This window comes from Colossoma macropomum, unplaced genomic scaffold (genome assembly GCF_904425465.1).
Source record: "Colossoma macropomum unplaced genomic scaffold, Colossoma_macropomum, whole genome shotgun sequence".
Taxonomy (NCBI): domain Eukaryota; kingdom Metazoa; phylum Chordata; class Actinopteri; order Characiformes; family Serrasalmidae; genus Colossoma; species Colossoma macropomum.
Window position 1 is genome coordinate 19,343,550 of NW_023494796.1, and position 25,357 is coordinate 19,368,906.

The 25,357-nt window shown below is 38.0% G+C and overlaps 1 protein-coding gene across 1 annotated transcript; it reads left to right on the top strand.

Annotated features, from left to right (window-relative positions):
• The first annotated feature begins 8,165 nt into the window (after positions 1 to 8,165).
• chrna9a (cholinergic receptor, nicotinic, alpha 9a) lies at positions 8,166 to 24,956 on the top strand. The gene is made up of 6 exons (XM_036583500.1): positions 8,166 to 8,208; positions 11,931 to 12,076; positions 16,039 to 16,193; positions 18,645 to 18,828; positions 20,383 to 20,737; positions 23,963 to 24,956. The coding sequence occupies exons 1-6, from the start codon at positions 8,166 to 8,168 to the stop codon at positions 24,832 to 24,834; spliced, it is 1,755 nt and encodes a 584-aa protein (XP_036439393.1). The 3' UTR covers positions 24,835 to 24,956.
• Positions 24,957 to 25,357: the final 401 nt, after the last annotated feature.

A 25,357-nucleotide genomic window follows, 5' to 3' on the forward strand; every position in this document is an offset into this window, starting at 1 on the left:
GGGTTCAGTCATGGCATTGTGATTATAGGTGAACTTTATGTGAATAGGGAGATAAATGTGTTTCAGACATAGTTTTGCAAGGTTCTGAATGGGAGCTGCGCCCTCTAGCAGTCAGTTAAGGATATAGCACTTCTGTAATGGCCTATTATTTCAAGTAGCAAAAGCTGACGGCAACCATTTTCTGTTTAGATCCAATATCAAGTGATACCAAGGCTAGCACACCAATACCAATGCTAATACTTTTAAGATTTCTACAAAAAAAAAAAGTTTTATTACTATTACCCCTTTCAGGACTTATTCTTTATTTATCACCCATTTTTGCCACTTTTTCACTTCATCAGCATCAAATGCACATTCCATTTCACATAAAAAAAAATACATTAAAATGACTGGAATCACTCGGCATTAGTAACATGAAGAAGTAATTAAGGTGTAGTGAGGTGACTGGGGGTACAGATTTTTGCTCAATGTTGTGCACATTACATACACATTAAATACTTCATTAGAATTATAATCTGACAATATTTATCGTTATCAAAGTACGAAATACAAGGGGTCCAGAGGGTAATTAACTTCTTGGACCCCCTGAATGTCTCAAAATCAAAACTCTGTGTTATGCTGTCGTTGTTTAGCCTACTCCACCGGCAGCTGGCGAGCTTCTGCCTTTGGTATACTGAATAAACTAGCGATGCAGCACTGGTCTACCTCAGGGTGGCGCTGTAGCAAACTGGTTCACCCAGTTGGTCCTTCATAGCCTAGCAACTGTTACAGGGCATAATATGTATGGACATTTCATATTCAGCCACACATACACAATTCCCTACAGGCAGGGCACAATTTTTGTGTCAAAGTCCAAATTTCGTAGCTCACATACTGCACTATGTCGGCAATAAGGAGCCATTTGAGACTCACCCAGCAAACACACAACATTGTCACAACCATAGATATACATTCCTATCCCATAGATGTACAGTTTAAGAAAGATACTGTCCAAAATTATACTATTTCAGGAATATTGCACTCAGAAAGTGGGATAGGATTACATAACGGAGGGAATGCAGCGATCCACGCTCTTGTTTGTGTGATGCGTATTGTTTGTGTGGTGGTTGTGTGTAGTTATGGCCGTGTGGTTGGCGAGGCACAGATAACCTGTTGATGTGAATGCAATTGCTCTGGTTTTATATTAAGCTTATTTCATTTAGTAGTCTATTCAGGGGATCTTAACTTAATGTAGTAGTTATTTATTTACAATGATGGTTAATGCTTTGTAGGTAAGTTAGCATTCCATAATCCATGTAGACAATAATAGATTAAAATTGGCATCTTCTTAAACAAAGCTGAAGTCAGCTTCACCAGCTTCTTCTTCGCATTTTCCCGTTCCACCTTAAATGGTGCATCAGCCAGCTTCTTGTTTGAATTTTCCTGCTCCACACATAGTTTGGTAAAAAATGAAAAATGTGACTGCTCGGTACAGTTTTGCTAACCGAAAGTACAGTTTACAAATCCATGGGCACGGTTTATAAACTGAAAGTATGGATTACTAAACTGTGGGGACAGATTTTCCTCCTCACAATTTTTTTTCTCATTAGTGACCCCTATGTATATATCTATGGTCACAACGTTGTCTATTTTCTTACAATGTTGCTACAACACTGTCGAAACGTGGCGCTGTTTACGTTGTGTGAACAAGGTTGTTACAATATTGTACGGTATTATTACCTATTGATATTGATTCCAATGATGTCACAATCATGCTGCCTCCATTTTGATAGGCAACATCAAGTCCATTCAGCAGTGCTGCGGCTGTCTGTAATGAGATAAAGCCATAAATGATCGAGCAAAGGCAGTAAAACACTTTTTTTCAGGATCATTTTTTTAAATCTGTTTTCAGGGTATTAGCATTTGATTTGTTTCTGTAGTGATTACAAATGAAAGCTGAATTCTAAATGGGATTGCCATTAGCAATCCTGAGATTTCCTGCTGTGTTACTAGTGCCCCTTCCCAAACTGCATACTCGCACGTTAAATAGTGCATATACAATTCATAGTATTCAATTACACCATAAAGAACATCATGCCGCCATGTTAAAGGGCAAGCTGCAATTCTAACTTTACTTTAGTAGAGCTCACCTCATCACCCTTACTGCAGCTGCATTGGATAAACACCAAGCAAAATATGTTAGAATGACCATGAAAAAGATGAAAAGATATGTAGATGCTTTAGATGCAGAGAAGTATAGCTAATTTGGTGGGCTGGATCTGTATAGCCTGCATTTCTCCAGAGTTCTGAACATTCCAGTGCATGATGAAAAAAAAGAAAAAAAGTGGCTACCAAAACTGGCAAAGCTCTAAAATGATAAACTCATACATATACACTGATGTGCCAAAAGTCATGGGATAGCAGTATGTAAATTGATTATGAAGTGGCGGTACTTCAAGGGATGCCTTGGGAATGCCCACAGCTGTATAAGTTGTGAGCTGTTATCATGTGAGTGAAGTTGTACACTGGCCAGCATGCTCATAGGAAGTCAACATGAATTATCGCAGTTTGAATGAACATGCTAGTGGGTACCAGACAGATGGGACATTCCATTTTCAAAGTTGTGCGGGCATTTAACATTCCTCTATCCACAGTGTCATGCGTGTACCGGGAATACGTCATAGAAGACATTACCACCCACAGTGGACAGCGCAGTGGCCGCCCACGAGTGCTTAATGGTCATAACTGGTGGCGTTTGGCTAGAATTGTCTGTGCAACCAGATATACAACTCTGGAGGAAATCACATCCACATTCAATGCAGGAGGCCCCACAAGTTTATCCTGCAGGTCAGTACAGTATTCTTTAGCTTCCATGAGTTATGGGAGCAGAAGACCCACCAGAGTGCCTCTGTTAACACCACAACACTGGACACAGCGCCTTACCTGGGCTTGTGAGATTGCTAACTGGACCCTAGAGGACTGGCAAATGGTGTGGCCTGCTGAGTCACGATACCAATTGTTTGGCTGATCGTAAGGGTTGTGTGTGGCACAGACCCCATGAAGCCATGGACCCCGGTTGTCAACAAGGCACTGTGCAGGCTGATAGTGGTTCCATACTGGTGTAGGGTGTGTTTTCATGGCATGTGTTGGGTCCACTAATCTGCCTGAACACGTCATTGACTGGTGACCACTATGTTTTACTGCTTAGTGACCATTTGCAGCCCTTCATGGAGTTTGTGTACCCCCAAAATGATGGAATATTCCAGCAGGATAATGCACTGTGCCATCAGGCCCAGGTTGTCTAGAATTGGTTTGAGGAGCATTCTGGAGAGTTCTGATGAATGGTGTAGCCTGCACGTTCACCTGACATGTGCCCAATCGAGCATTTATGGGATGTGTTGGAGAGGTCCATTCGCACCCAAGATCCTGCACCTATAAGTACCATGGAGCTGCGGGTGGCTATCCAGACGGCTCAACATGCCTCCAGACATCTTCGGTTCACTTGTGGAATCGATGCCACATTGAGTTGCTGCACTTCGCTGGGCTAGAGGAGGTCCTACACAATACTAGTTCCTGTCCAATGACTTTTGGCATGTCAGTGTATATTGAGCTCAATTCAGCTTCTTATTTGAATTTTCTGTTCCACCTTAAATGGTGCTGAGTGACACGGAGATGTCTTAAACATAGAACAAATGTTAAAAATTGGCTAATGGCAAGCTAATATCAGCTCAACTCAATAAATGAGGTAAATAAATAAATAAATAAAATCAACAAATATCTCAAACTTTCGCTTGGAGATTTTTACTGAGCAGCTAATGAGCAGCACAGCGAAGCTATAATCAGCGGGAGCTGTTGAAGAAGTCTCACAGGTTGATCTAATGCCACATCCCAAATCACACACTTCTTTACTTCACCTACTACTATTTTCGCATATTATTTACTGTGTTAGTATTCAGTTTGGCATGCAAAATAATAATGCAATGGGAAATCAATATACTTAAATACATTGGTTAAAAAGTATTTAAAAAATGTGTTTTATTGCCTTTGCTAGATCAGTTATGGCTTTGTTATTTCATTGCAAACAGCCACAGCACTGTTGAATGAACTTAAAGTTGTCTGCTAAAATGGTTGCAGCGTGATTTTGACATCATCAGAATACTGTCAAATAGAAGTGCATTCATTAGTGTAGTAGATAAAGTACAGAGGTGTGTGATTTGGAACGCAGCATTAGCTCAGCCAGTGAGATGCGTTCAACAGTTGCATTACTGTGCTGTATGTTAGCTACTTATCAAACATTTCCAAGTGAAAATTTTAGGAATTTGTTGATTAAGGATGCATTCATTGAGGTAAGCTGATGTTGGCTTTCGTAATTTGTTCTACATTTAAGGCACCTGCAGCACCATATAAGGTGGAATGGAAAATTCAAATGAGAAGCTGGCGATTAAGAAGCTTACTTCATCTTTATATATGTGTATGAGTTCATTAAGTAAGAGCTTTGGCAGCTTTGGTAGCCACTTTTATTAGTTTTTGTAAAATCTCACGGATTGGAATTTTTTGAACGCAGGAGATATGCAGGCTTTACAGATCCAGTTCAGTAATCTAGCTAATCTTCTTGTAGTGCCTTCTGTATACTGCATCTAAAATGTAAACATATGTTTTCATGTTTTTGTGGTCATTTTGATTTATTTCTATTTTGCTTTCCGTCTTCAGCCACCTGCACAGAGCACAGAGTTAATGATGTAATAGAATACTATGAACTGGCTACTCAGCAAAATTCCATGGAGTTCTATGCAAAACATGGAACTCATGAAGGATTATGGGAGGTTGTGACATCTTACTCACAACGTTGTCACTATGTTTTTTACAACTTCCTAGACTGCTGTCAGATAACGCTGTAACAACTTCATGAAGAATTACATTTTAATTTTGTAGGCACCACAACAACAGGCTGTCACAGCGTTGTCACAATGTGACCGTGTTTGCTAGGAGAGTGTTTAAGGGTCTCTAAAAACCACCTTCTATATAATAAAACGCAGTGTATGGTAGCTAGGCCTCTTGACCCCTGTGTCACATCATATCCGGAGCTGAGAGTGTCAGGAGGTATTTTGCACATTGATTGTTATCCTCATAAACTGTGTCAGATTAGCTAACAGCATGCTTTTCTGAATAATATTTTAATATCAGCAATATTTTTAAGAACAGCATTAATTAGTCCTGTTTAATTGGAATTAGTCCAGTATGTGAATTACCCTCTTTAAAACTTTTGATATTACTTTTTTTTTGATGTGGCACTACTGATTTTTTTTGTCTGTTTAAACTCATCAAACCTCAGAAAAAACAAATATTGTGATGGTTACTGTGTAAAAAGTCTTAAAATGTTACGTTATATTTCTAGTATATCAGCCACCCTTAATCAGAGCGCTATTGTACGTTATTTAAGCTTTTTGTGAGTGCATGTACATGCGCTGTTGTGTAGTGTTGTTCTGATACCAGAATTTTGACTTCATTGTTGATACAAAGAGTATGGTCATGTGATTCTTTCCCCCACACTTATCGCATGTTTACTGAATTGATTGGCAATCACAAATTACTTAGGAAACAACACCCTTTTAAAGTGAATAGCACTTGTTAAAGATTTTTTAAAGACAATACTTTGGACTGATTGACAAGGACAAGAATTGTAAAAACTGTGAAAAAAAAATATTATTCATTTACACAACAAAAAGCTTTAATTATTAAATATGCTAATGCAGGACACACTGTCGGTTCTACCATATAAATCAAATAAATAATCCCACCTTCTTCCAATCAAAACATTTACATGTATATTTGATGGGTGTGGTGGTTGGGTGTTGGTGTGCTGTTTACTGATAACTGCATCTCCCCCTTTTAAAATGCCTAGTATGCCTCTGGTTAGTAGATTATGCCACATCTGAATAATCATAATTTTTCTCTGTTCACTTATTACAGGGTGACAGAGCCGTCGGCCCTAGGAGATCGCAAGTTTGATCCTCTGTGACGCTACAGCCATCTGTGGCCAGGAGTTCAAGGAAGCACAACTGGCCACGCTTTCTCTGGGTGGGTAGGATGGTCCTACCTCTCCCCCATAACTCAGCCTAATTCTAGCCAGCACAGGCATCTGTTAGCTGACATAACAGAACTGGCAGTTAGTGTTCTTAACTAAATTGGAGTGAAAACAGGTATTACAAATGTTGTGAGAACAGCGAACCATGCACCCAGTATCACAAATCAAATCAAATCAAATCGTGCTCCGGGTATATTGTTACACCCTTACCGCCTTGTAGTAGTGTAAAAATGACTGAACTTTTTTATAATTTGTGCAACACACTTGGGTGTATGTTAGGGCTGGATGATGAATTGAAATTGTTTTTATATTGAAATTGGAATTTTGAAGTGTCATTTTCAAATAGCAGTTTAATTGCATTCTGCATTATTTAACATTGTATAATAATATGTTTTAATAAATTAAGGAAATTTAACGTAATAATACACTGCTTGTCAGTACATTTAGAACACTACTTTTAGTATTCAAGCCTCAAGTCTAAAAAAATTAATGTGCTGGTCTTTTTGGGGAACAAAAAAAAGTCAACACGAGTCAGAAATATAAGCACATTTTTAACTGTAATGTGAGGAATTCTGAGTGAAACAGAATACTCAGATTGAAAATAACTGTGGGAGGACATGATTTCATCTTCAGGATGATTGAATCGTGAAAAGCAGGTGTTCTGAAATAAACACGGAATCAGACTCAGAACCCGTCTATTTTGCAGTTTGTCCAAAAATGAAGAACTACAATATTTTGATGTGCATTTTCTGTTTCTGAGACATGATTCATTGTTTGTTGAAAGCTTGATTATAAGATTGAAAGACGAAACGCTGGTTAGCAGACAAGCCTTTTAGCTTTTTTTACACTTCCCCGTCAAAAGCAAGAGAAAAAAGAAGTGAAGTTATCACTAGAATAAACACGTGCACAAGTGTAAATGTCTAATGTGTGTGAGCAAGAGATGAACTGAACCGCCTCACAGAAAACTTTAGAAAACAGTGCAAATGCTGCTATACATATTTGAACTACATCACTCATGTTAAGTGAAGAGAAGAAAGGAGGTTGTCTGCTAACATGCACCAAACGTCACACGGTGTTCAAACAAAGATTTAGGAGATACAAGAATTTTGTCTTTTGAATGATTTAGATTGTGCTTAATATGAACCAGAACATGAACTAACCAGGTAAAAAATGTCAGTTTTCATTTCAGGTTGACTTTAATTTAAGTGACCCTTATTAGTCCCACAATGGGGAAATTTCACCTCCGCATTTAACCTATCCGTGCACTGAAACACCACATAAACACTAGTGAACACATACATTACGGGGCAGTGAGCACACTTGCCCAAAGTAATGGGCAGCCCTATCTGCAGCGCCCAGTTAGCAGTTAGGGGTTAGGTGCCTTGCTCAAGGGCACTTCAGTCACACACTGTTGGATCAGGGGATCGAGCCAGCGACCTTCTGGTTACAGGGCTGATTCCCTAAACTCCAGCTCATGACTGCCCCAAAAGCACACAAAGACGAGCCCGCAAAGAGTCAAACCTAGAATCTTCTGATCTATAGTCAGACGCGTTATCTATTGCGCCACTGGCCCTCTATTATTTTTAAGATAAATAATCACAATTTTGGTCAGAAAAATTGCAAGTAGATGTTTTTCCCAAAGTGTTCAGCCTTGATGTGTGCATTACCTACACTTGGATTTGAAATTCAGAGTGTGTAATGTCCAAACCGCATGACCTATGTGCAACAATCCTGTATGATCAGGTGTCAGGATGCATATACACCCACCAACAAAAGATCCCTCCAAATGGCCGACAAACAAATATACTCCCTCATTCGCAGTGCAAGGTTTCAGCTGGTTTCCTCAGGTACTCTGTGCATGAGTGTATGTGTGTGCGTGCTATGTGATACCCCAGGTCTTGTTCCAGAGGGAGATTGTCATTCAGGCCTTCAGCAGTGTAGTGAATGCTTTGTAGTTAGAGCACATTAACAGTGCTTCGACCTCAGAGAGGCCTTTTCTGGCATTTTTTCTCTACTCCATTGCCGAGACATGTAGCCACATGTAACAAGTGAGAAGCCACAAAATTGAGACATTCTCAAAATTCTCCACCTGTACAGAAAGATGAAGTTTTGGGTTCTTGTTCTCATTAGCATGCGGCTACAAGGTAAGTCGAGAGACTCGTAATAAGTGCATTTATTTGATGTTGTCTAGTGTTGCGTTATTTATCATGGTAACTACATTTAGATTTACATGACTAAATATGTATGTGTGTGTATATACATATATATATATATATATATATATATATAGAGAGAGAGAGAGAGAGAGAGAGAGAGAGAGAGACAGAGACAGAGAGAGAGATATGTATATACACACACACACACACAAATATATATATAAAGCTTTCCTATTCATCTTTTTACCAGTGAACTGTCTTCTTCTCCTTCCTAATGTCTCTAGTTTGATGCACTTCTGGGTGGTAGGTGGGCAAGGGCAACTTAACAAAATAACGTTAATGTGCCAATTGTGACATAATAGTGACATAATAGTGACTATGCCAATATGCCACAAATAAATGCTAGCTAAGTAAGTTTAGGTTAGCATTTCTCACTTGCCACGCGCTCATATATTTCCCTATCCTCTTTAAGAGTCAAGAAGACTTTTTCATTCGTCTTCTTGGTGCTCAGTATCCCGAACAACTACCAAAAAAAAAACGTCCGTTACGTGTTACTGAGCCACAAACTATTTATGAGGTTTATATCAGATTTTATCAGTGATTTGATAATTTGATCTTCAGTTTTGAGTATTTTGGTCTTTCTCCATTCATAGGAGTTTGACAGGAAACAACTGCCTGGCGGCATTGCAAAATGGCCGCTGAGTGAACTGACTTTCCAATAAACACTTGGGCTAGGTTTACACAGCAGGTAAAAGTGGCCCAAATCTGATTTTCTCACCAAATCCGATTTTTTTTGTTTGGCTGTTCACATTATCAGCCAAACAAGATAAAGCTCACATTATCTTTTATATGCGACATTAGTCTGAACAGATCAGCTCCTAAACCGACCCGCATGCGCAAAAGAACAGTGCTTCATATGGCATGCTCGTTCAGTGGTAAACAATCATGACGGCCAGCGAACGTCAGTCGCTTCCGGAGTGTTCAGCTTCGTCTTCACCAGCATCACATGAGCGATTATGAGGTTCCAATGTTTGACAGATGGGCTCATCTCCCAGAATGTGTTCGAGTTCGCCTTAAAAAGGGCACGTTATTCGGCCACGGCTACTTCTTTCGTTCGTGTCCTCAGATTCTTTAAACTTTTTCTGAGGCCGCAGCCTCAGTCTCTTCGAACATGGAACGGTTGCGATAAGTCTCTTCTAATTTTTTGGTACAGAAACATTAGTTTCATGAGTCTCAGCAGCGCGAAATTGTGACGAATGTAGAGTTGGATTTACGTAAAAGCCGCAGGAATTCTGATCTGGCTGTTCTGAGTTGCATTGCCGCGGATCGGATACGTATCAGATTTCAGTACCACATATGAAAGCGTCTCAAATCGGGTCAGATTCAATGCGTTTTTTGCTGTTCACACTGATACACAGATGACACATATGTGCCCCGTACATGTGCCACATGTACGGAGAAAAAGATCGGATTTGGGCCACTTTTGCCTGCTGTGTGAACAAAGCCTTTGACTACTTGCAGGCTTTTGTTGTGGCACAGACAGTTAATGAAAACACAGCTTGTGTTACTGATCAACGTATGCTAATTATTAAATTAATTGTGAATTGTGAATAATTGTACATCTAAACATTGTAAAGACTATCAGTATATTTATTAAACAAGAAACCAGAAACAGGCATGTGTTCTTGTTTTTATTTAGAAATTTGTACTAATTAGAGTGATCCCTCATTGGCATCTGTGACATATAGCCATTGTCATCTGCCACTCAGGAGTGGCAATAGTTCCACACCAGTGGCACCTGCTGCTCAGGAGTGGCATTAGCCAAACGGCAGTGGCACCAGCCCTTGATATCTGCTGCTCAGGAGTGGCACCATAGCCATTCACTAATTGGCAGCTATGCCACCCTAAAAGTGCATGATCAGTGCGACAAAGCTTGATCTAGACATAGGTGCTAATATAATTTTATTAAGTTATTTTTTATGTGTTCCTTAATTGTTCAGTGTTAGTGGCAGTAGATGTTTGTAAAAATAATACTCATATATTTATTTACACTGGGTTTGCTTTGAATAATAGCATTGACGAAAAATAGGTAAGTTCACCACGTTAAATGTTTACACAAGTGCATCTTTTTACCTTTATCTTTTTTAGGCAGTTAGATAATGTGTTGATAGAGCTTATTGGGTGTCACAAAGCTGTTCTTGAAGAGAAATAAGCTAATTTGTCTCCCAGGGCTGACAGCCTAGTCCGAGACTGAGACAACCCAAGTTAAATAGTTCCTGCAGTCATAACAGAGTCATTTGTTGCGCCATCAATGTACAGTACAGAGAATGTAAATGTACACACTTTAAAGTAAGTACTGAAAGAAATTACTGGACTAATTTAATGATAACATTCACAATTAAAACTTAGACCATCACCCATGTGTGTGGAATACATTTCTGAACTAAACGATTTAATTTAAATTTAAAAAGTATTTAAAAATTGTTTCACACAAAGAATTCATATTTTTCCCATTTGAACAATTGCAGATAGCTGTCATAATCGAGTAACAGTAACAGTTTGAACATATTTACAAAAACTGTTTAACTACTACTAACACTTAAGTTTAAGATAAAATTTTGTATGTACTCTCACTTCTTAAACAGTGGGTGTTTGACTAGCGCCACTCCTGAGCAACAGATGCTGTTGAGAGATCACTCTAATTAGTACAAATTACTAAATAACGCTAAGAATGCATGTCTACAATTGTCATCTGTTGTTTAGTAAACATGCTTATAAATGTCTTTACAATGTTTGGATTTAGCCTGAATAACCTATCACAGTTAATTCAATAATTAATATCTATAACAAGAGCTGAGATTTTGTTAAATCTCAACAACAAATGCCTGCAACTAGTCGATATTAAAGCTTGTATTACTGCTATTGTTGCATAGCCTTTTGCTAAAGTGGTTAATTTAGCATGGAATCGTCCACCAAATCAACAGTACAACCAAAGAACCAACAAAATGATAGACTATCTTTACAAATCTCGACATTTCTCGGGGCGATGGGGGGTGGATCGGAAAATTTAAACTACTTTCATGAATATTGCATGGTTTGTAAGTTTGAATCTGACATTATATTGCATTATGTAACATTTATAGGCAACTTTAATTTCACCCATACATTAATACCCCCCTGCAAAGAGTACATGCTGTAGTATCAACACCTTTGACCTCACTAGCAATTGATCTGTATGTATGTAATGTTTGTGCTTAGGCTGTTTGTGTTATCATAACATTTGAAAAAATACTAATAATATAATAAATAATATGTTCTGTTACATATGTTTTCTGCTTTTTTCTTGACACTGAAAAATAAGTAACTTGTGCTTAATGGTGGTTTTGACTGGAAATTAAATACCTTAAATACCATTTTGACCATCTGTTTTACTCTGTTAAGCTCCCAGTGGAGTAAACCTTTTTAATTCGTTGTTAGGTTTAATTTGTTCCTGGAAATCAGCAAGTGAGCTTGAAATGAATTCTCTGTTCATTATGTCTATAAACATAGTTTTATCCTTTCTCTCTGTGCATGGATCTCTCTTTTCTGTGTTTCTTCATTGTGTATATTTTTGTGACTCTTATTCTCTCCAATATGTCATCCAAATCAATGTAAAATTCAACTGTCTTCTATTGCTCTTTGTCCATCCGTATATCATCCATTTTTTGCAGCTGTGCTATGTGCTCAGGGCCGCTACGCTCAGAAGTTGCTGAACGATCTGATGGAGAATTACTCCAAGGCTTTGCGGCCTGTAGAGGACACAGACAAGGCTCTCAATGTCACGCTGCAGATTACACTCTCACAGATCAAAGATATGGTGAGTACAGGCACTCAGAGACACACAAGAGCAAAGGTGATAACCGCAGACAGCTGACCTGCTAAGAAAAGAATATTTTCTAACTTAAGACCTAAGCACATTTCCTCCAGTATTGAGGTCAAGGACAATGAACATACCACCCACACTATCCGTCTGGTCTTCTTGTAGTGGGTGTATTGTGTATTTTTGTGTGTGAATGTGTGGTTTGTGTATAAAGGCTATGTCCCTGTGGCTACACTGCAGAAACCACATGACTCAAGCAAAGGGCAATGCCCAGTTCTCACACTGTATGCATGCAGTAGCCTTCAACTTGTAATATCACATCACTACAGAGCCCACAGGTTAAGTGACTGGACAACAAACTGTATCTATGACTTTTGGAGGCAAAACCTAGGATAGTCTGTAGGCTAGCTTAAAGCCATTATTTCTAGAATTTAAATTAATTAAATTTTAAAGAGTAACCACACTCCCTAGTTTAACTTAATGAGAAACAATTGCTTTAATGTGTCATTACTCTTTAACCATGGGTGGGCAGTATTTTAAAAATGTCGTATCATGATAGTGGAAGATATTTTGCGATACACAATGTAAATCATGATATTTAAATTCTTTATTAAATATCATAAGTTGGAACAGGCTAAAAATGTTATCAAAACTATGAGTACAATAATCTTTATTATTTATTGATGATATCAAGATGTCCAGGAAAGCATATTGTGATGTTACTTATCATGGTATGATAACATCGTTATTGATATAATTAATTGTCTCATTGCCTGGTCCTTAATTTAACCCTTAGAAGTCAGATTGATATTATTGTCATTTTGCTAAATATTTATCTGTAATTAATAATAAATTATATAGTAGTTATGTAATGAATGACATTCACTTGACTTACATTCTGTATCAACAGACTCAAGTCTGCAGTTTAGATTTTTTTCTGTTTGTTTCGGTGTTATAAAATTACATTAATTAATTCAAATATAAAATATATAAAATACATTAATTAAATTAATGAATTAATTTAGATATAAATATATGGCAAAAATGTAAAAAGTGATTTTTCTTTTCACAAAACAAGACTTACCTAATAATACGTTTTCATCCCTTTCATATCATAATAAAATATCGTCCACTTACACAGACAAATGTGGTTTAAACCAAATGTTTAGAATCCACCCAATTTCTTTGCTCATTTTAACAAACTATGAGTGAGAAATAATAAAACAAAAAGTAAGAAGACGCTTCGAGGTGTATTTGCAATGGGGGTAAAAGTGTTGTTAAATATGATCATTTTTTTGTTACTATGCACCTATGTAGTACATATCTGGCAGTATTATGACTGGCATGTTGAAGAGAATCTGCTTATTGCTTCTTTACCTTATTTGACTTGTTATTCTTCTTCATCTGACCATGGTCTGGCTTTTATAAAAGCATTTCACTGGTGGCCACTAGAGGTCAACACTGATATCAGGTCTCAGTTGTGAAAGAAAGAAAATCAAAATGAGATGCCTTTGAAACTCGGTGGCATTAGTTTTCAAAATATTTTTATAATAATTGAAACAAAAAACAAAAAAATCTGATTTAGTGCAAATTTACTGGTGAAAAAAACTGAAATATGGTATGAAAAAGATTTCTGTAATATCAGTTAAAGCAGTAGTTTGGTGAAAAATCTAATTTACACAAATCTGATTTAACCCCTTACAACAAATTTAGTTGATCAGCGAAGGCGTATTTGATGTCTAAAAACAGCAGAGCTATGAAGCGAATGTAGCTAACAAGTAGTAGAATTGCTTAGACCTTACCAAGCACCATTGTACTAACTGCATGCCTGAGTCATGACTTTCCTCGGGCTGTGTCAAGTTGTTCAATAATCTCAAATAGACTTGCTTATATGATTTCTGACACTGTATGACACTGTTATCTAATAAATGAACAAAAGTTTGTTACATAGCTAAAAACATTAGAAGCAGCCATCTTGAAGCCTGAATTTTGCTGGCATGTTTGTCTGTTTGTATATAAGAGTCTTTCACATGTGTTTTTCCACACTGAATTTGCTTTTGCTATTCAAAACTTTCATTAAGTGAGTTTCCGCGGTGAGTTTCTGCTCTGATCAAACTTGATCAAATATTCATTTATTTACTCCACCAAAGACTTTCCACCAACCAGATTTGGTTACTTAAAGACAGTGATTACATCTAATGACCTTGAGCCAAAAGTAATCCTTACTCTGATCTACAATGGCAGGCTGAATTTCACAAAAGCTTGCATGAACCACAAGAAATAATTAATCATAAATCAGTAGCATTGAAAGGAAATGAAACACAGATAACAGGGACATAGCAAGAATAAAAATTACAATAAAATATCTGCTACCACAAATTATATCTGTCCAACAGAAATATTAAGATTTGTTTTCAATGAGAGGTGCACGTTTTGTTCGCTGCTTTTGCCATCTTACATTTTTTGCATCCAGGCAGCAGTCTTTCTGTATCTTATGTATGTAATAAATTAATATATACTGATGAGTGCTATTAAGTGCTATTTAAGTTACTTTTTTACATCCATCCATCATCTAAACCGCTTATCCTTCTGGGTCGCGGTGGGGTGCTGGAGCCTATCCCAGCTGTCATTGGGCAGAAGGCAGGATACACCCTGGATAGGTCGCCAGTCTATCGCAGGGCAGACAGACATACACATTCACACACACCTAGGGGCAATTTAGTGTGTCCAATCAGCCTGACTGCATGTTTTTGGACTGTGGGAGGAAACCGGAGTACCCGGAGGAAACCCACGCAGACAAGGGGAGAACATGCAAACTCCACACAGAAATGACCCTGGTCGCCCGGCCGGGAATTGAACCCAGGCCATTCTTGCTGTGAGGCGACAGCGCTACCCACTGCGCCACCGTGCCGCCTGCTTTTTTACATACATAATGTAAATAATGTTGCTGCAACATGTTCTGTACTAGACCTAAAAGGTACTATAGCAAAAGTACTTGTTTTTCATTTGTAACATTGTTAATACCTACCAGAATTATGTTTAAAAATATACTATACATTTACTTCCTATTTGTTATTCTGATCGTAGGTTTTATATTAAATTAATAAATAATTAATTAATGTACGTAATATTAGTTTAGAATATTATTAATGGTCAACTAAAGTGCTGGTCATGTTACTAAATGCATTATTTAATATTAGTTTGTGTTAATGTTCCTAAAATTAGAGTTTAATGTTCGACTAAATATCCTTTAAAAACACCTCAACTTTAATTTGAACTGAAATCTAACTCAAACCCAACCGCTATTGAAAATCAACTTTCACAAGATAGATTGTTAACAATGAAATCATCTATAGATAATATATAGGAGACCACAGGGCCGGAGCGGGTCTTGTTTTCATACCGGGAGTTCCCTGATGCAACCCACTCCAAACTTCATTTCTCCAGCTACACACACATACAACATTGCTTTCATGTAAAATAACTTCCAAAATCTCATCATCTGCATTTCCTGCTTTTATTTATATGCTACACTGAGATAACCAGGGTGGCTAACTAGTGATAAAATGAAAACTGGTGAAAGCTGTTATCTAAAATGTGACATAATCATGACAAACCTGTCCCAGCAGTGACTGGGCGGACGGCGGGAAACACCCTGGACAGGTCGCCCAGTCCATCGCAGGGCAGACACACAGATATAAACAATCACACACATGCACACATGCATTTAGTATGTCCAATTGGCCTGACCGCATGTCTTTGGACTGTGGGAGGAAACCCACGCAGACATGGAGAGAACATGAGAACTCCATACAGAAAGGACCTTGGTCGCCCCATATAATTATGAGCAATTAGAATCAGTCTTATGATTCTAAGATCAATGCAGTTAAATTGCCACCGTCAGTGCCCTTTCATACACCTAACACTGAATCTTTGTATTCTTTTCTCTTTGCCGGTAGGACGAGAGAAACCAGGTGCTGACCACATACTTATGGGTGCGGCAGATCTGGCATGATGCTTATTTGCGCTGGGACAAGGAGGAGTATGATGGCTTGGAGGTCATACGCATCCCGAGTGACCTCGTCTGGAGGCCCGACATTGTCCTTTACAACAAGTAATGCACTTTACTCTCCTGAACTACAGTACCAGTAAACGTTAGGACCTGCCTATTTAGAAGGATGTCTCTTCATTTTTAATATGTTCCACATTTTTAAATAATGTAATATTCTAACATCAAAACTATGAAATAACACATATGGAAATAGGCACTGACCAAACCAAAAACTTAAGCCTTAAAATGTCTAAAATTGTTTAAAATGTCTGACATTCAGTCAGGGGTATCCAAATTTTTGACTCATACTTGGATATGTGTGATATACAACACACATATTGCTGCTGATGTAACAAATACTCATTTCTCTGATGTTTTATTGCAATTTCTCAGAAATGTCACAGTAAAGCTGTAACTGAACTATTATTCTAATTCAAACTGATGCTTAATTAAATCTGTCTTTGTGGATGACATAGCATTCAGCAGGAATGCTAAATGTAGTTAGTGTGTTAAATGTAAGTTTTGATATAATTGATTCCTAAAATATTAAACAAACATGTATTTATAATACAACTACTTCTTTTATTATTGCCATTATAAGTAATATTATTATTACTGCTACTAGCAGTAGTAGTTAAATTGAAATGAAAATGAAATTAATTAATGAAGTTAAATGAAATTGCAGACTTAATTTGCTCTGCTTTAAGCTTTAGCTCAGCTATAGCCGTTTTTCTCACATCTTCTACAGGAAACTTTACCGCAAAAAGGAAATGGTTCCTTGTAAAATGTTTCTCAACGTTTGTTTTTTTAAGGCTGAAGTCAGCTTCTCATTTGCCAGCTTCTTGGAATTTTCCCATTCCATTTTAAATGATGCCTAAGGCGCCAGTGTCTGACAGTTTCTTGCTGTAGATTAAACCTATCAGGAAACCAACTGGAGTGCTTATAAATGCAAAAGTCCTTTTGTCTCCAAATTATTCGTCTTAAATCCTTCTCTTTGATGTTTCATTAGCTACTAGCTAGGTGAGATTGTTGTCTGCGTTGTTAACATGGTGTTTGTTTACTGGGAAACTCCTGCCCTTCAGTAAAATGAGCCAGTTGGTGTCCTGGAAGGGCCGTAATCAAGAAAAATCCCTCTGTTGTTGTGGAGATATGTGCATGTGCAGCAGCCAGAATAAACTGACAAAAATGCTTTTCTGCTATATGGTCCAAATGCTATATAATGTTTACACAGTTTTTGTCAGCTTTAACTTCTGGTTTCAAATATGTTTTTGAAACTTTGTGGCTTTTAGTTTCAGGTTTATAAGTCTCTCCCAATTCAAAGAGATCAGAGCCTGGCCTTATATGTGTAAAAATAACTTTCTGGGGGTGTTGGCAAAATGGCCACCGAGTAGGCAGATTTGTGTAGAAGGACTTTGATCACACTTCTGTGCGTCAGAGCACAGTGATTTCAGGAAGTTCTGGTAGTTCTGGTACTGAAATTGACACTTATGCCCCTCCAAGAGCTCATCTAACAAACTTCACTTGAGCTAATAAAATAATGGAACAGCGCTTAAGATGGTGTCTGGAATTCCTCCGAGGAACAATGCAAGGCCAAGTGGACAGGGCATGTTAAAACTGGTATTGAAATAGACGGTTACAGTTTAACTTTTTTTGTTTAACTCAGCACACCACGCAAAAACACAGCCACTCAGGCTGCATAAAACATGAGGCCTCTTATGTACAAAAAGAGTCTCTTGTGTGCTGTCAGTAGAACTGACTCATAACACACTTCTTCTGGATAGATACTGTTCATAGCAACAGGTAGCCTGTTTAATGTTGAAGTGTACCGACAGTTATGCAGTCTGTGGAATAGTGGTTAAGTTTTTCTGGCAGTACAGCAGAGGTTAGATGAGCTGATAAACTCTCTGGCTTCAAAAACTTTGTTTTTGTTGTGTATGGAAACTTCATAGGGGCAGAAACATACTTTATTGTGCATTTATGTAAAAAGATTTTATTTCAAGTTATTTTAAGAATTTCAACAAACAAACAAAAAAACTGAATAAGAGAATTATGAGGTTAAAAACAAAAAAAATACCCCTGGTCAAATACCTGTTTTGTTGATTTTCTAAGTGAAAAATAAGTCAACATAACCTTTAATATGGCATTTTTCTGCAAGCTTTAGTACACAGTTTCTGTTTATTTAGTTTATTTAGTTTCTGTTTATTAGAGTTCAACATGTTGGAAAAAAATAAAACAAAAAATATAAAAAGTGCTGTAATTTTTGCACTCGCTACATTTTGTTTTACCATTTTTCCAGTATGTTAAAAGCAGTAATTGTGCATAAAAATCTGCAGACACATGTTCTCTGTAGAGAAGGTGAACTTATTTTTCACTTAGAATTCTACAAAACATGTCATTTGAGCAGGGGCACCCAATCTTTTGCATACAGCTTTGCATAACATGCTGTTTAATAAGCCAGTTTGTACAAAACAAAGCAGTACACATAAAAAATCTCTCTCTGTCTCACTTTCTTAGTGCTGATGAAGAAGACTCGTCAGGTCCACCTGACACTAATGTGGTGTTACGGTATACGGGTGAGATCACTTGGGATGCTCCTGCCATCACTAAGAGCTCATGTGTGGTGGATGTTTCTTACTTTCCCTTTGACAGCCAGCAGTGCAACCTCACCTTCGGCTCGTGGACCTACAACGGCAATCAGGTGAAACACACACCTGAGAAAAAATACAAACAAATGCATACACAAATGTACCCAGCATCATGTATATGTCTGAATGCACGCACATAGCATCTTAGTACACATACTGTAGAATCACCAGTGTGCAGTAAATTATAGTGTAGATTGAAGACTGTTTTACCATAGCTGGTGTTAATGCCAATCTGAAATCGAAATTAAGCTTTTTACCTTGTTATTCACATCCCTGCATTAAAAAACTGGCATACTTCTGTGATGGTTATCACCACATGGCTCTGGAACCTTTAATTAAGACTGTACTATACACAGCATCCAGAAACACTGCTGACTTCTTTGACCTTAAGATAATCTAAAATGATCTGATGCACAGTGGAAACGTATTGTGGGCTGATGGGTTTACCCTTTCAAAGTCTGGAAATGATGGATGTTCTCCAGGCCAAGCCATGGTCTGTCATGGTATGGAGGGGTGTTAGTAGGTGACTTTTACATCTGTAAAGGCGCCATTAACACTGAACACATTTTGGAGCAACATATGCTGCCTGCAAGATAACAACTTTTTCAAGGACGTCCATGCATTCAGGCATGACAACACCAAAAAAGCATTCTGCTTTTGTCATGGTAAAATAGCATGGCTGTGTGATCAGAAAATGTGGGTGTGGGACTGGCCTGTCTGCAGACCATAAGTGTCTCCCTTTGAAAACATATGGCATATTATTAAGCTCAAAATACAACACTGAAGGACCCGTATGGTTGCAGAACTGACTTGTATAACAGAAAAATGCATAACAGAAGAACATTTTGTTTTGTGGTTTGTTGTTTGGTCCCCAAACGATTATAAAGTGCTGTTAAAAGGAAAAGCGATGTAACACAATGTTAAACATGCTCCTGTCCCAACTTTTTTTGGAATGTGAAATATTGGATTGGTAACTGCCAATCCAGTATCAGTATCAGGAAAAAAAGGTCATGGTTTCACCCAAAATTTTGTTTTTTTTTCTATGTCCGTTTTTATAGATAACAGTGTATCACAGCATCAGAAACAACATAAGCAAGTCTATTTGATATTACTTAACAACATGCATGGTTTTAGGCAAGCGTGTGATGATTTAGACGTTTATTTTACATGATGTATCATGTAATGTAATTATTTTACATGTATATAATATTATATTACATATGATATACTAAAAACCACATTTCAGACACAAAACTTTTCTTAGCTGATTGACTGTGTTTGGGGAAGACTGTGTAAATTATTTTGTTTTGCCAGACTGCACCTTTAATACTCATGTATGCAAAAATTTTGGTTAATTAACATGTGGTTGAATTCAACATACTGAAGAGTTATTAAACCATTAAATTGCACTCTAAAATTAGCAGAAAATTGTTTTATTTATTTTTTGTTTTATTTATTTTGTTTTATTTTATTTGTTTACTCTAGAGAATATATTAACTTCAACAAAACGTATCACGTCAAACTTCTGCATATGACTGTAAAACCTGTTGCACCTGTTACAGCAACCCCTAATATATCTCACTGTTCCCTCACCCCAAACTCCACAGGTGGACATCACTATGGGTGGGATGGAGGGCGGTGATCTTTCAGACTTTGTGGAGAACGTGGAGTGGGAATGTCACGGCATGCCAGCTGTGAAGAACGTGATCATGTACGGCTGCTGCTCAGACCCCTACCCGGACATCACCTACACAGTGCTGCTAAAACGGCGCTCCTCCTTTTACATCTACAACCTGCTGCTGCCCTGCTTCCTCATCTCCTTCCTGGCTCCACTGGGCTTCTACCTACCTGCGGACTCTGGAGAGAAAGTCTCTCTTGGGGTCACCGTGCTGCTGGCCCTCACTGTCTTCCAGATGATGGTGGCCGAGAGCATGCCACCATCCGAGAGTGTGCCACTCATTGGTGAGTATGGGTTGGAGCATTATGCTCCCAGGGTTATTTTACTTTGACTACTCATGGCACTTTTCCAATACTGAAACTGGTATCAGTGTAGTCATATTTTTTCTTTAAAGCCCTTGTCAACTCTTTTTCTTGTAACTGTTGCCTATGTGTTGTTTTTGTGATGTTTTTACTATATTCTGGCAAAGAAAGAATGATGTTGGTCTTTTCTGTTGATTTTTTTTAATTGCTTTTTTCTGTCATTTTCAGTTTGCACTGGGTGGGACTAAATTTTGAGTAGGTGATGTTAGATCTGCCAAAGTAGCAATCAGAGTTAGCAATATGTATATGTCAGATACTCGTGTTCCTCTCCCTGTGGCTGCTATCCTGCTGCTCTGAGTTCCAGCCAAAACTCTGAGCAAGGAGGTTGTTGATCTGTTTCAGGAACCTACTATAAGCTATTAACTTCATTTCTGAGAATGTCATAGCAGTCCACTGTGACTGTAGGAGTGAAATGATATGCTCACCACCCCCTAACATCAAGGCTGTTTTTCCGTAAGTACACTTTACAGGCATGGCGCACAATAAAGAAGAAGCAAGAAACTTCTCTACAGTCTCTGCAAATATGAGCATAACGACCCTTAACAGGAGCTTGTGATAGGGACAAAGGTTTTGGTTGTACTGATCAAGCTGAGGCTGAGTTCATATAAGTTCAGTAAATACAGTTGTATGAAAAAGTTTGGGCACCCCTGGTCAAATTCCATGTTTTTTTGATTTTCTAGGTGAACATGTTATATGTTAACACATCCTCTACACAGATTTGCTGAGTTTAACATATTGGAAAAAAATAAAACATAATAAATAACAAATGTGGAATGCACAAAAATGATGGAACATTGAATTTGTTGTGTATCATTTAGAAAATAAACAAGTAATGCAATTTCACCAGGGGTACCCAAACTTTTTACATACAGCTGTAGCAGTGAACTGTGTAATGACCTCTTTACTACTACTGAAGGATTCTAACATATGGTGTCATTATTTTAACATTTGCAATAATGTATTATTGCAGTATACCCAGTAAAAATCTAAATGTGCATGTCAGGTGGCCTTCTTCTTCCAAATTGTCCCAGCATACTACTGCACTGTTAAGCATTCAATTTTTTAAAGCCCAACCTGTCATCCGCCCTGATTCTCACACTTCCTTGGCTGGTTACATTGTATTGTTCAATGTTGTTATGTGATGAAACATCTGCATAAAAACAAATTGGTACGGAAAAGACAATTAAGAGAAAATCTACATTATAAAGTGGAGGTTCTTTGGTGTGGTTTTCTGGGTGTTGATAGGAAAAATCAAATAAAGTCATCTAAGAACAACAGAGAAACACAAAAATAGGGAGGAAAACAAGATGTTTGTTGCTGTGCTCCCAAGTGTAGCTTTTTAGTTAGAACAGAAAACAGCCTCAGCAGACTATATATAATTCTATTGTTAATGTTGGTATAGATAGTGCCAGTGTTGGTGTAATTATTCAAGAAAAGTAAGTGTTTCAGAATGTAATGGAATTACATAACTTATTACTTCCTAATAGTAATCTCATTACCCATTACTTTGCTTCTATCTTACTCTATTTGAAATGATCTCACTATATTGACAGATGATTTTGATTGTTTACAGCATAATTCTTAAAATAAGCAAAATGATTTAAAGTAAAAATTTCTAGTTAAAGTTAATGGTTGTGTACTTTCAGGGGGCCCCATTCCTGTCTTTAGCCTAAGGCCGCAGAATCACTCAGCATGATTCAAGCCAACACAAGTATCTGTTCACATAAGAGAACTCTCAGATAGTGTTCTCCTCCAAGTTCGTTTAGCAGTCCAAATTATGTTGTGTTAGCAGCAGTTAAAAAAAAATGCAGATATTGCCTTCATGTGTCAAATGATGCACATGCTAGCCTTCACAATCCTAGCTTGGCGTCATGGGAAAGGAGGAGACCTAACTAGCAGCTGGGAATTGGCCTTGACTAAATTGGGCGAAAGTGGGTGAAAAAAAAACTGAATATAGTTTAATTTCTGTAAGGATGTGTAAATTGAAGTCTCAATTCTTAACCCTCTCTTAAAGTCTCACCTACTTCATTTCCCAAGGCACATCAAGATTACATGTCAGTTGTCTAAAACAGGGTGCAAATATGATATGATAAGGGTGTGCATCTTGAGGCAAACCCTCTGTATTTACATTCATGGAGTGAATGATTGTAGACTTTGACAGTGATATGCCAACTTTGTCTAGGATGTCCTTGACTTGACTAAATGTTGTAAAAGGGTTTTTCTTCACCACAGAAATAATTTTACAATCATCCACTTTAGTTGTCTTCATGATCGTCCAGGCCTTTTGGTGTTGATGGCCACCTTCACTTCCATCAACATCTCTTTGGACAGCATATTGAGATTTCCCATTAACAGCTACCAAATGCATATTCAACACTTGGAATGAACTCCAATTTTTTATCTCCTTAGTTTGACATGAAGTGCTTTGCCCAAGGGCACAACCAGGTATACTCAGTCAGCCCTGGGATTTAAGCCCACAACATTCCAGTTACTAGTTACCTAGCTTACCACTAGGCTACCAGCCACCCCCTAACTAAAAAAAAGTTGACCTCCCCCCCAAACTTGCACCAATCGTCTAAAATAATTAGTTTTTGGTATGACGTTTGAGGTTTTCAGCAACGTGGTATTGGTACTGCTGTGATGTCCTTAAAATAAAATGGAAAGTTCAAATGCCAAAAGTCATGAGTCATGGCCACAAAACCACACCAGAACCAGGCCTATTCAATCTTACGTTTTATTTAAGTGATGATTTAGCCAAAAATGTATCCATTTTCCCCTTCCCACATAAAGTCAATCAGCTTATGCAGTTTTGATATCCACACTTTGCTTCCTTAGACTTGCAATGGAATTGTTAAGTTATAGACTTGATTGTAGCATCATTTCTGCATGGATTTGTAAGTCAAAGTCTTGATGCTGTATGATGTTGTACAGCATTATCTTTAAAAAGTAGCTATAAAAATTAGCTACTTGCACTTCATATGTCCTTTGCAAATCCAAAATAGCAAATCTTTGGTCACCAAACATGTTTTGGCTGATCAGCTACATATGAGTTAAATGTGATTTTTGTCTGAAACATTGTTTTAAGAGGACTTGTTCATGGATTGTTTATGGATATATTAACTTGCTGCTTCTTTCCTTATTCTTTAGGTAAGTATTACATAGCGACAATGACGATGATCACGGCCTCCACCTCTCTGACAATTTTTATCATGAACATTCACTTTTGTGGTGCAGAGGCCAAACCAGTGCCCCAGTGGGCCAAAGTCCTGATCATTGACTACATGTCCAAGATCTTCTTTGTGTATGAGGTGGGGGAGAACTGCACTACCCCTGAAAGCGAGCGTGGCCCGATCTTCACTGAGGACCCTTTGGCCAGCTTAGAGAGAGATGGCTACTTTGACAGTAGTTTCTATGGTGAGATTGGGCATGATGATGGGCCCCATCACCAATTTAACAGGTACAACGATTGTAGTACAGATTGTTGCCATATCACTAATCACCATGGAAATGGATACCAACATAGTAGCCCACATGGACACCAAGCAAGGGAGAGTATACCTCCACAATTTTCACTGAAACAGAAAACACAGCGGCCCAAATACATACACCACATTGGAAGAGATGGTAATGCTGTACATCCTATGCATCGAAGTGCAGAGAAACTGATAAAAAGTGATCTCTCCATTCCGGAAAAACTCAACGTGTATTCTTATGAACATGGCAACAGCTGCCCCAATGGCAACAGCTATCACCATGACAACAGCTACAGCAAACCATATGCAATGGAAGGCTATGGTAAAGGACGTGACGCAGCTAAGTGCACCTGTGTGTGCAACCAGCATCAAAAAGTGGTGCGCAACATTGAGTATATCGCCAACTGCTTCAGGGAACAAAGGTCGCACCAGGCCAAAGGGGCAGAGTGGAAGAAGGTTGCCAAGGTAATGGACAGGTTCTTTATGTGGGTCTTCTTCATTATGGTCTTCCTCATGAGCATTCTCGTTATGGCCAAGGCATCCTGAGACAATGTGACATCAGTTCTGCTCAGACAAGATTAATATTACATGATCGGTTTTGAAGAAAGTGCTGTAAACTGACAATTAAAGAAGAAAAAGTCTTCTTTTTTAAGTTTTTAAACCATTCCGCCAACAGTACAAAGAAGAGTGCTTGTAACTAAATCATTTTGCTCTTACTCATTAGTAAATTAATCAGGTACATCTACTATCTAAACCCTCAGAAAAAACTGTACCTTTCAGGGTACAAATGCTGTCACTAGGATATGTCTTCAGTACCTTTAGTTAGAGAACAGAGTTGAATCATATTCCACTGCAGTTATATTTGTTTCTAACTTGCATTGATTGCACTCACCCTTTCTTATCTCCAAACCTTCTGTTTTGTTTTTCTATAATAAAAAATCATTTATTAATTACCTGCCCCCTTTTCTGACAGTGTAGGTGCACTTTGTGCATTTACAGTTACTGTTTGTAGGTCATCTGTTGCACAATTTATCAGCCCCCTTCTGTCCTGTGCATCATTGGAAAGAGA